We start from the raw sequence: 12,525 nt of genomic DNA on the forward strand, positions 1-12,525 counted from the left end.
CCTGGGCACTGAGGTATGCATTCCCCAGTGGAAATGCTTCAGCAGGTGGGCCTCTGTTTCCCACCAGGTAGGAGGGTGTTTCAGGTTAGCAATTGGCTCATGATCCTCTGAATAGGATCTCTACATTCAAAAAAGGATCATCAACTCTGGAGCTAAGAAGGGGAGCAGCAAATGAAGCCAACCCATGGCACAAGGAAGACAAAAGTTGCCAGTGTTCTCAATAGGCATTTCTCAAATGCTTTGATGGACCTGGGACAATGGGTATGTTTGGTTTTAAACTACCGGCCATTTTCTCCAATGAAGACAAACTAAGCGGAATGGTTCCTAGTGCCACAGTGAGGGGCACATTGGAAATTCAAAAGCAGACAACCCTGGGAATACGTCCCAAAGAGGAATCCAATACCACGCCTCTTCAAAGGGTAAGAATGTTCCCTTACATCACCAGAAGCCCAGTCACAGAGGGTGTCCAGGGCAAGTGGTTGGGAGGGGCAGGTTCTGCGCAGTTTCAGAGGGCTGATCTCCGAGCTCTTCCTCTTCAGCTCAGCAATGCTTTTTCCGGCTTGTTTCACATTCTTCTCCTCATTCTAAATAAAGAGAAGAGGCAGAGATTCCTACCAGGCCGGCACTTGTGTGAATAATTCAGCATAGAGACAGCATGGCATGTTTGGGACCTAGAGGTGGTGGGTACTTTGGGGTTATTCATTCGCAGAGCACAAAGCCTGTGGGGAGAGAGCTGTACCAGAACAGATTCAGAAGCATGACAAGAGCTTCCAACTATTCACCAAACCCATTTCTCTTTTTTCCTCCCTTCTTTGTTTTTCTCCTCTACCCTTTTTCCCGCTCTCTTTCAGCTAGCAGGGCTAGCAGATAGCTCACTGCCAGCTGGACAAGAGTGACCCAATGAGCTCTCCATGGCCCTTCCTGTTCAACGCACAGAGTCTTCTAAAGGCACCTTCACCCCTTTTCCTCATCCTCTGACAGCGATTCTGGTGCTTTCCTCCTATGGGGAGAGTCTCTGCAAACTACCTACTGTAACAACCCCTCCACAGGGACTGCTTTCCACCAGGTCAGACAGGGTGCTCTCTAGCACCCGAATGGCTGCAGGTCAGGGGCTGCATGAGAGTGACTGTGAGTGAAATGTTTCCCCAGGTATTTAACTCATTAATATACAGCCCGGGACAATCCTTTTTTTTTTTTTTTTTTTTGGGGGGTGGGGGGCTTTGCTCACAATTTATAGTTGGCGATCCTCATTTTACGGTGATCCTAGAAAGGTGTCGTAGCGTCCAGTCTGCAAGTGAGACACAAGACGCTGCTCGGCTGTATTAGCCCCCCAGTAGTCCTCACCTCCAGCTGGTGCAGTAAATCAGACACCACCCCGGGACTGTCTTTGTTGAACTTGCTATATTTTGTATCCAGGTCCAAGTTCAGCTTCTTCAGTGTCTGGCTCACAGTGTCAGCATCCTCCTGGAACTGAAGACACAAGCCAAAGGATAGTCAGAAGATAGTCAGAAGATGCTGGGAGACCATGAAGGCTGGGCATCAGCACCTCTGTGCTCATTAAGTAAGCCCTACTGTCGATCCTCAAACCTGAGCCTAACCCATAACTCCATTTAACTTAATCACGACAGCTAAATAACCCTGATCTGCTGACCTCGTCATCCTTGTTGAACATGCATCGTCTACTGAGGGCTGCTACACCCGCCAGAGTGACCCTGATTAATAGCATTGCACCAGGCGCCTTGTCATGAAGTTCCCAGACCTGGCTTAATCCTGCAAATCCATTGATCTCTGGTGTGACCCTACAGGTGGCGTCAGGGCGTGCACCCCTTCCTGCATCAATGGAGAGTTTGAGAGCTTTGAGTGCTGGGCTGTTTTTACCCATCGTGGCAACGGGGATGAAGAGCCTGCACTGCCACTTTTTAATATAGTGAGCGACTGCGAGATCTTTTCGAGATCCCAACGACATTTCATACAAAGTCAAGCCACTTTTTCCTCAGGCTTCGGCACTGACCACACATATGGAATCCCTCTAGCCACTCCAATTAACAAGTCAAATGAATGACTTGTCCATTGCTACCCTACCTCTAATCAACCTCTCCCTAATCACAGAAATATTAACCCTACATATTACCAACCTTTGGCGTCGTCTAATCAGCCACCTCTTTGTAATCCTAACTACCTGGCTCCATCAACGAAGCTTAAATCAACAGTGAAGACTCCTCTGATTTCTGAAGCCAAACCTAAACTGGGTACAGATCCTTCAGCAGGGACTAGTGGAGCACAGGTGGGCACCTCTGTATTCACACCCGACACACCACTGCAATGATATTGGCACAAAATATGTCTTGTGAGGGATCTCTAAAAACTAACACCACCCAGTCAATAATATCATGGTGAAATGTATGTGCCAATGCTGCATGTGGAATTATGGCTACTCACTGATATTTTGCTTTAAAGGCTGTGACTAAAAGCTGTTTAAACCAGGCATGTTGCGGGGGGAGGTGGGGTTAGATAAGGTGGTTTTCTCAAGACAAAGGAAAGAGGCCAACACCTCAAACCAGGTGTGGCCAAATTCAATGGGCTATTCATTTTTTATCAAAGATTGCAGGAGGAAAACATTTACATTGTAAAATTGCAGCCAAAAGCATCACATTGGAACACACCGGGGGACACTATAATCAAAATGGAATTGCCCCCACCCCCAGGAGACTGGATAAATTTGAGTCTTGAAACAAAGGCAGACTTTGAGCTGTAAGGACAGACAAAGATTTTGGATTATCCTTCACCTGAGGAGATGAGGCGCCATGGACTCTGTGGGGATCCTGGCTAAAAAGCTAGCCAGCTATTACTGGATAAAGAAGACTGGTGAATAAACTCCCTTGAGCAAAGTCTGGATGTTGTTAAGCTGGGTCTGAGCCATTAAAAAGCATATTTTTACCTATTGTCTGTTCCTTTCCTACCTTTGCTCCTTATACTTGATATCACTTAAAGTAACCTAGGATTTCTGTTTAATAAACTTGTTTTACATTTACTACAAACCAATTGAGTGCTGTGTTGGAAAGGAAGGGTATATTGACCTCACTTAACTTAGTAAGCTGTACTGTGCTGACTCTTTAAAAAAGCAGCAAACTTAATATCTTCTGTGAGCATACAGTGATGGGGCTGTGCATTGCAGAGAAACATCCCTGACAAGCTCAGGGGCTGGACGTCCCCGATTGTGGCCTGCTGGGCGTAGGTGCCGACTCAACGGGTGCTCTGGGGCTGGAGCGCCTCCAGGGGGAAAAATAGGGGGTGCTCAGCACCCATCAGCCACCCACTGATCAGCTGTTTGGCAGGTCTTGCTGATCAGCTCCTCCCCCACCCCCAGTACCTCCCACCCACCGCCGATCAGCTGTTCAGCAGCGAGCCAGAGGCACTGGAGGGGGAGGGAAAGGAGCAGGGGTGGGAAGAGGCAGAGTGAGGACAAGGTCGGGGAGGGGCCTTGGAGGTGGGGGTGGAGCAGGGGCAGGAAGAGGTGGAGCGAGGGTGGGGCCTTGGAGGAAGGGGCAGAATGGGGGCGGGGTCTTGGGGTGGAGCAGCCCTGGGGAAAGCTGAAAGTTGGTTCCTGTACTACTAGGCGAGGTTTGGGCAGGGAGAGCCTTGAGGATCCTTGGCTGGTGAGGCAGACAGGCTGGCGTGGCAGGGAGCTGATCTCCAGAAAATCTCACTCTTGCTCAGGCAGAGAGGTAACACAGAGGCTCATGCCTCTGCGTATCCCCAGCAGCACATTCCAGTGGGATGTCGAACTTTGACCCAGACCAGATGGAAGCCAGGGCTCCCCATACTTTCCCATTGTCCAGCAGACCCACGGCATGACCTGGAGTCCAGGGCCAATGGGGGCTGAGCCTGCTTGCCCCCGGGGCCGAGTGTGGTCCCCACCAGATGACAAATTTTGCACACGCCCCCTGGCAAAAAGTTCCCTGTGGCAAGGCATTTTGGCTTCTGCTGGACCCATTGTACCTTCTTGTAGCTCTCCACGCTCTTCAGCTGACTCTCCTGGCAGATGCAGAGGTTGAGGAAATTCTGCCACTCGTTCCTCAAGGCTTCCTGGTGAGCCTGCAGTGGGACAGAAGCAGTTCTAAGCTGTGTCCTTCTAGTCTTAACTCCCCTAGCCCTTGTGTTTCCTCTCTGCATCTCCTCAAGTCCCAGAGATCACAGCAGCAGCTAGCAACTGCGGCTGAGCCCTAAGAGAGACGGCGGGGAAAGAACATTCAGAGCCAGAGCGTGATCCTGCAAGAGACAGTGAACAGCCACCTTACATTTTTAGGCCCCCGTAGCTAACAGGGCCTCAACTCCGACTCCCGTGTTGTGGATGCAGATTTGCACCCATGTTTAATTACAGATGCATAACCGTATCTGCAGCATTGCGGTCATCTCTGAAAAAAAATACAGCCCTTCAAATGAGCATCATCTCTAGTGCTCGAGGGTATTGCTTCTCTCGGGACTGGCTGAAGGCGGATAGCATCATATTTATATGATTTCCAATGGGATGCAAGCAGTCTGTATTGCTCTCAGATTCCCGTTGGTCTGGAACAGTCGGTCAATACTCTCAGCTCTGGAAGAGATGCTGTGATGCAAGTGCTGAATGACACACATGGGGGAGGGAGGGAAAGGGATTTCCATGAGGGGAAGACGGCAGCTCTAACGGAAGGGTGAGAGGTCAAGAGGACCTTGTGACCTCGCTTCAACCACTCTAGCAACTTTTGTTTCCCTGATTCATGGATCAGGGAAAGGACTTCCTCTTCTCTTGTGGCCTTGGTCGGGTTCAGATGGGGGAGGCTGAAGCCCAGATTCGGTTACCTGGTGTCCACACCCTAGAAGCTAAGGCCTTTTTCATCTTTTCAGGATGGACTTGTTTTTACAGACTGTCTCTCTTATGCAGGAAAACTCAACCCTTAGACTGCAGCATATCCAGCTTTTATAAAGAGAGTCTTCTAGAGTCGGCCAGAACTGTGTTCTCAGTCGCGCAGCCACAGGAAAAACCTGCTCCATAAGAAACAAAACCAACCCCCCAGACCATACCATACTGGTGCAACAGGTCTGTTCCCTTCCCTTGCCCTGGAAGGGAGCAGCTGCTTAGACAGCATTCAGGACTGAAGGTTGACTATTCCCGATTTAGCCTTTTAAACAGATTGACTTTCTGCTGCATTTGATCATTCAGCTTGCTGGAAAAAATAGGGCCCAAAGCAGCCAGGAGAATTTTTGAGGCCCCAAATCAGCAGTGATGGTGCAATTTACACAGCAGGTGCGAGCTGGTCAGAGTGTGCATGTGTGTCGAAGTGGCACTGATGGTGACTTGCACTGACTTGTTATTCAGTGGCAGTGCAATCCTGGTGTAACTGACATGCTGAGGAGACAGACAGAGGGTATGTTAGCAGGTAGAGCGACAGATAGAAGGGCTGGATGATAAAGCAGCTCCTCACATGATTTTACTCACGCTAACATGGTTAAAATCAGCCTTGGTGTAAGCAGGTGCAGCTCCCTTTGACTTCAAGGCAAGTTAAGTCCTGTAGGGATCAAATTCAGACCCTTGTGTAAGCAAGGGTAACTCCGACTGAAAACAATGGGGACTGAGCCTGCTTACCCCGGGGGCGAATTTGATCCTCACCAGCTGACAAGCTGATGTAAGTTATACTCATGTTGCACACAGATTAGTTCCCTTCATCAAGTGCTCACTTGAAAGGGCCTCAACAAGCAGGAATCTGATCTAAGGGCTGTCTACACAGCAACAGTGAATTCAGCCTGAATTCAGCTAGCGTGGGTAACAATAGCAGTGAAGACAGCAGAGCTAGCGAGCCGAGCTCGTACCCAGACTCCTTGCTGGGCTTATACTACCCAGGCTGAAGCTGCGCGAGCTGGATTCAGGCTAGCTCGGGCTGGCTAGCCCACGCAGAGCTTTTGTTGTGTGCACAGACCTTTGTCTGGGGCAGGGAGAACATACTTTGCAAAATCAGCTCTTCCTTCCGAGGGTCTTGTATCAAAGGGAGTCTCTCTGAAATGCCTCGCTTCATGCCCCTCCTTGGTGCATGACTTTGGAGCCAGTGTCTTGGAGGGCAACTCAGTATGGCGGGTGGGGGAAGGAAAGCAGGCTCCAACCTGGGTCCCCTACCTGTATCGGCTCCACAGCGGGGTGCTTCAGCTCAATCATCCTGTCTCCGTCATCCTGGAGCTGGTTCACATACTCCTCCTGGTTAAGCAGCTCATTAGCCTTGAAGTTCTGCAGAAGTGAAGGGATTTAAATGCCTGCGTCACAAGTCAGGCTGCCCGAGTCAGTGTGGCAGAGAAATGGCAGTTGCCAGGGTGTGAAATAGTGGTCACCTGGCTCACGTGAATGCACAAGCATTCAGGGGAAAGAGAAGAAGCAGCAATGTGTAAATGCCGGCGGGAGGCTGGAGACAGCCATGCATGGGGCTGGCTGAGACGAAGCAGAGCCAAGTTTGTCCTAACTACGTTTTCATTCCCGGGTTCTCTGTGACTTGGTGTTGTTTTTGGGTTAGTAACTAATTAGCTGGTTAGCTGTACCAGGAGGGGAGAGGTCAGCTAGAGAGAATCCTCCTCCAACCTGAAATGAGGAGGATTTTGCTGAATAGAGACACCCCGTCTCCCAGACACAGAGAGGCCTGCAGAGCATTTACCTCGTACTCCCGGCGCATGCCCGGTAGGTCAGCCATTTGGTCACTCCAGTCCTGCTTCAGAATTTTGTTCTGCTGGCCCGTGAGGTAACCCAGCTCCTTGGTGCAGCCTTGCAGGTGGTTGTACAGACTGCCCAGGCTCTGCCCTCGCCAGATGGAGGCTTTCTGCACATTCATATCAAAGAGAGGAGACGTCAGCATCTGCACTGAGAAGAGTCCAGTCCCTTCCCTGCTTGGTTATTGTTCATCTGTTAACAGATCCCCAGAGGCCTTTTCAAACAGCTGCCCCTCACCGGTTCTTATCTGATGTAATTTTCATTCCCTCTTCCCTCACTCTTTTCAAACAGGATGTTTTTGTCAAACCAGAATCTGAAGCCGTGTTGACGCCTCAGGGGAGGCTGAGAAAGGTTTCCACCATGGGGGATATTTGCCCTATTTGTCCTTCCTTGGTTTTAACTAGGGAGGACAGTTGCAAACTCCTCTCCCCCAGCTGCTTATTCCCCATTTGGACTCCTAATCAGAGACAGGCTTAAGCTGCAAAATTTGGATCTGGATTTTGAATACCCCAAGGTCTAGGGGTGTTTGGATCTGGGGGTTTGGTCCCCCAGATTCCCAAACCATACCCATAATCCCCTGCTTGTGGCAATTTGATCCTCTCCAGAGAAATGGACTGTGGGGTCACAAACAAGATAACGGGTGTGATTCTCCTCACGTGCACTGGCCTAGTGCTTCTGGATCCAATGAAGCTGCTCTTGATTTGCCCGAGAGGGGAAAATCAGACCCTGTGATGTGAAGAAGCTACACAAAGTGGCTTTTGCCCCCAGGCTCTGCTGCGTTCCCTCCGTGCCCTGAGAAATGGGTCACCGACATGGCACTGACCCACCCACCAGTTGGAATATCCAGAGAACCAGCCCAAGCCTATTTCCCTAAGGCTGACACAAAGCAACACATCTTGCAAGGCACATCACACTGAGCAAGACTCTTACCAGCAAGTCCTTGTACTGGCTCTTTAAATCTGCTACGTTCTGTGGTGTTATCCAGCCCCCGTCAAAGGAAGAGGGAAAACAGGGCAGTCAGTAAACTTGCGGGTTTGATAAACACTTGCACATGCATTTGCAAACTGCCCAAGAACCGTCCCAGAGCCATAGTGCAGAGTAGGCAGACTGGCTTCCAGCTGAGGCAGCTTTCTTGCTGCCTCCACCAAATGAAAACCTCCTTCTAGCTCTCCTGGTAGAGCTGTTCCAGGCCCAGTCTCAGCCATGTTATCTGCTGTTCAGGACAAATGGAGCAAACCCAAATGCTACATGGATCATGCCATTGTCTGGGTCAATCCGCTTCAGTGTTTGGCTACTGGTTAACAGATGCTGACCATCAGCGCTTTTACTGTACTTTATAGGCCTTAATTAAACCGTGTCTCAGCAGGATGCTGTTATTCACACTTCACTAATGGGGAAGCTGAGGCGTGAATTGATTAAGTGATTTGCCCAAAGTCACAGACGGGCATTTCTGGCTCCCAGGCCTGGGATCAAAAACAACAGACCACACCCCTCTCTCACAAAATACAGTAACGCTGGTTACCTGCCCAGCAAATATGTCCTATGATCCTGCACACAGTTACCAGGACCCATTGCTTCCATAGGAATCTCTGGTAATGGAGCTGGGTTATCGCTCAACCAGCGGCGCCTACTCATGGGCTCACAGGGCTCAGAAGAGGCAACAAAGGCCAAAAAGTTGGCCGGAGAGAGGCTTGAACCCCAAAGGCCAACAATAAACAAAGCTTCAAAAAAACAAAAAAAAAACCTTTTCATGGTGACATTCAACACATGGTGGCCACTTGACAGTTCAAATATTCTGGAGTGATATTTTAGTGAGACCCACTCCAGGTTCCAGGCACGGATTTTGAACTAGACTGGCCCCAAAGAATCCACCCAGGTTTTGCACTGGACCAAGCCGGGCTGTGGGAGAGTAGTCAGTGCCATATACTAACTTGTGCAGTACAGACGTGATCAATAGCCCTGTGCGTGGCTGTGATTGCAAGAAGCTGTGTTAGCGTGGTACAGAATGGAGGCGACAATGACAATGGAGACGTTGGATCCCTGGGATTCCCACCAGGACTGGGTGTAGGGCTCACAGCGTTATGAGTGGAGATGGGGTAGGAGATGGAGGGAGGGTACCTTACCGGGCTGTGGAGGTTCTTGATCTGGAGGCCATAGGCTTCTATCTCCTTCTGGAGGATGTTGTGCTCTGCTATTTGCTTCTCCAGCTCTGGCACAGTGGGGCCATATTGTCCCGCGTTGACTTGCTTCTGCACACAAATGAGCTACGTGGTGAGCATGTGTTTTTCTCTAGGGGACAGAAAACACCCTTCCCTAATTTCCTACTGCCAGAGGCTAGTGCAAAAGGTTCTGTTGGGAACTTTCCACTGCACTTTGGTACTGGGAATTGGAAACTGGCCAGTACCCTCACGCCTCCCTTCAAATGGGAAGAGACCATATGGCCAATTTCTAAGCATGTTTGGTTACTTTTATTCTTTTCAGCTATTTGTCAAATGCATAGAGGGCAAAGAGCAGATATTCATGCCACATTGCCCAACAATGGGTGGGTCTACACAGCAGTTAAAAACCCACAGCTGGCCTGTGCCAGCTGTCTCTGTCTCACGGGGCTTGGGCTAAGGGGCTGTTTAGCTGCAGTGCAGCTGTTCTGGCTCAGGCAGGAGCCTGCGAGGCGGGAGGGTCCCAGAGCTCAGGCTTTAGCCCAAATTAGTCTAAGTTCACTGAAGCGTGGGTGCTACACACACCCAGACGTTGCAATATAGCAAAGGCCACAATATGCACCGAGGGCACCTGCTAGTTATAGAGGCAGCCTGTTCACCCCACAAACAGGATCAGCATGGTAAATCACCAACAAATGCTCAGAATGGAAAAATATCTCCCGTCACATGGGATGTTAGAAAAAACCACTAATACCATTCCCCACCCCCGGAGGGAGTCATACTTGACACCTGTGGCTAATCTGAAGGGAGAGGGCAGTGGTTGGTAGGCGTGTATAGAATCTCAGACACGTTAGCAGCCTTGTTTTGTTTGCTGATATAGGAGGGCTGGCATCGACGTTTCCAGAGCATGCGTCTGCCCCAAAAAGCAGCTGGAACTGCTGCTTTTACCTGCTTCTGGTCTAGAATTTTGGCCCAGTCCACCTTGGAACCCCCTTCAGGAACGTTCAACTTTTCATAGAGATCTCGGTATTCGGCACATTGGTGTGTCACACGGTCATGGAGCTGCTTGATGCTGTATGTGAGGGAGGGAGGAACGAGATGCACACCTCATTGCCAATTCTCTGTGGTGACTACAACAGAATGCAGGGCAAAATCCCAGCCCCATGGGACTCAAAGGGAGTTTTGTGGAGCCAGGATTTCACCCAGAGAACCCAGCATGTTCTGCTTTCCCCACTTGACCCACCAGCCACCCTTGTGGTGCGTGGCACATGCCGAGATGCTCTCTGGCTCGGGGGGTTCTCTCCTGAGCTGAGCCCGAGGGGGAGCATGGGAATGGAGCGCAGGCATTGATGCTTGCACAGAGCTCAGGAGGGGCACTTTTATCCCTCCCGAGAAGGAAAATTAAATCACTCCCAAATGTAAGGAGTACAGAGTATTTTTCCTTTCAGATTTTCATTCCAGAGAGGGGGAGAGTGCGTTAAAAATGATTACTCACGTAAGAGATGGTGCTTCAAGCTATTCTGCTGCTATACTATACAGCTTTAACCCACGGTGCTCTTTTCCAGGGCTCCGCTTTGCGCTGCAGTAGGGAAACCGCCCTCCCACTGGTTGTATTGGGCTTTTTAGAAAGCAGGGTGGCTATGTCTACACTGCACTTTCGTCAGTGTGGACGGCGCTTTGTCAGTGGGAGACGCTCTCTCCCACCGACAAAGCCACTGCCCCTCGTTGGGGGTGGTTTTATTTTGTTGGCAGGAGAGAGCGGCTACACTGCGTACCTTATCACGGCACTGCTGTAGTGGCACAGCTGTAAGATGCTCAGTGTAGACCTAGCCTTAGTGACCAGTGCACTGGTCTGGAACTCAGGAGACCTGGTTTCTATTCCTGGCTCTGCCACTGACTTTTCAGGGTAACCTTTGGCAAGTCACTTTGCTTCCCTGTGTCTCCCCTCTGTAAAATGATCCTTTGCAACGTGCTTTGAGATCTATGAATGAACAGTGCTATGAGGTATTAATACTAACACAATACGATATGCCAGGTGGTGATTTTTCAGCTTTGTAGCTAGTTTGCTACATGTCTGGATATTGGAGGCTCAGAAATGTTCCCTTTTAGATGTTATTTGTTCACATACACTCACATTTGCACATGCAATTACGACAGTAGCAGCATGTGCACATGGTTCGTTTGTGCACACACAGGGGGATTCAGATGTCTAAATATCTGTGTCCCTGCACACATAACATAGGTGTGGATATCAGGCTGCACTTTCGGGAATGTGCCCCATGATATTTTATGCTTTGTTCCACCAACGTTTAATCAAAAGCTATTGCATTAGAGAGTGGAGAACAACAAGAACCTTCAGGCCTGAGACAGCAACAATGCTTACAGCTTATACAAAACTTTCCATGTTCAAAGACCCTTATAAACATTTACTATTCAGTCTTTGCAAAACCCCTCTGAGGGAGGTATAATTCCCAGTTTATCAATGGGGAAACTGAGGCAGAGAAAGTAAGTGACCAAAGTCACAGAGAGTCACATAAGTTCTTTGGGGCAGGGACCACCTTTTGGTTCTGCGTTTGTACAGAGCCTAGCACAGTAGGATCCTAGTCAGCGACTGGAGTTCCCAGGTGCTACTGCAATACCAGTAATAAATCTTAATAATTGCCAGAGGTAGGGCTTGACCCCGACTGCTTTGCTCAGCTCACTAAGTCACTCAATTAAGAATAATTCAGACTCCCGTTCATCCCAGCTTTGTGCCCAGCCCAGAGGAGAGCAGCGTGAGACATGCATTCTCCACTCACTCTTTTTCTATTTCGATGGCTTGGGGATGCTTCAGCCTCTTTGCTTTATCCACATCCAGGAAGAGGTCCTTCAGTAGGGTCTCAGCTTCCTTCAGGTTTTTCGCGTTCTCCTGCTGGAACTCTAAAGCCTTGTTCTGCTGGTAGTTACTTATATCCTGTCATCCAAAGAGAACAGCCACAAAGCCCCCCACAGGCCAGATCCCAGGATTAGTTTGCAATCGAGAGATCTAGGTCAGAGCATTGATACAGGGTGTGATCTCTCCGAATGCCTGGTTTTCACAGGCTCACCTAGTGAGTCTACCCTATCATCTAGGTCCCTCTTTTATCTGTAAGTGATCCAGGCTCAAAGTTATCCATGAAGGCATTGCCTAGATGCCATGATTGATGCAAGCACCTGCACAACTGTCGCTGGTACTGCATTTCATGGCATCTCGCTGGCTCACTACATGTGGCCAAATGCTGACGTCCTTACTCCCCACCAGCACCTTTGTCTCATGCCTACATTGCCACCCTTCTCTTTGCCCAGCAGTTACCTGCTTGAGCTTGGCCTGTGTTTCCAGAATGTCCTTTTCCACCTGGTCAGCATTCTTCTGCATGCGGGAGACGAGCACGGCCAGCTCATTGGTCGAGGACCTGAAGGGAAGTAGAAACAAGCAAGTAGATAAAAGCAAACCATCCTTGCAGAGGTGAGTCTCACTCACTAGCTGGAGCCCTTCTAAACAGCCACACGGATGTGGGTTCATCAGGCCCATTACCATCTGGTTCTCTCAGGCTCCAGGAAACTCAGGTCTACGAGGCAGCAAAGGGGAGTGGTCCATGCAGCCCCAGGTTTAGTTCAACATTG

At 49.7% G+C, this 12,525-nt stretch overlaps 1 protein-coding gene across 1 annotated transcript in view; it reads right to left on the reverse strand.

Annotated features, from left to right (window-relative positions):
* Positions 1–12,310, reverse strand: part of EVPL (envoplakin) — a 28,834-nt gene extending 16,524 nt beyond the window's left edge. The window contains exons 1-10 of the mRNA XM_077832693.1: positions 12,215–12,310; positions 11,682–11,836; positions 9,832–9,955; positions 8,851–8,976; positions 7,658–7,696; positions 6,675–6,836; positions 6,149–6,256; positions 4,000–4,095; positions 1,345–1,470; positions 438–584 (exon numbers count right to left, since the gene is read on the reverse strand). Of these exons, the coding sequence (XP_077688819.1) occupies positions 438–584; positions 1,345–1,470; positions 4,000–4,095; positions 6,149–6,256; positions 6,675–6,836; positions 7,658–7,696; positions 8,851–8,976; positions 9,832–9,955; positions 11,682–11,836; positions 12,215–12,277 (1,146 nt within the window). The 5' untranslated portion in view covers positions 12,278–12,310. The remainder of the gene's footprint in view (positions 1–437; positions 585–1,344; positions 1,471–3,999; positions 4,096–6,148; positions 6,257–6,674; positions 6,837–7,657; positions 7,697–8,850; positions 8,977–9,831; positions 9,956–11,681; positions 11,837–12,214) is intronic.
* Between the last annotated feature and the right edge of the window lie 215 nt (positions 12,311–12,525).

This window comes from Eretmochelys imbricata, chromosome 14, assembly GCF_965152235.1.
Source record: "Eretmochelys imbricata isolate rEreImb1 chromosome 14, rEreImb1.hap1, whole genome shotgun sequence".
Lineage (NCBI taxonomy): Eukaryota > Metazoa > Chordata > Testudines > Cheloniidae > Eretmochelys > Eretmochelys imbricata.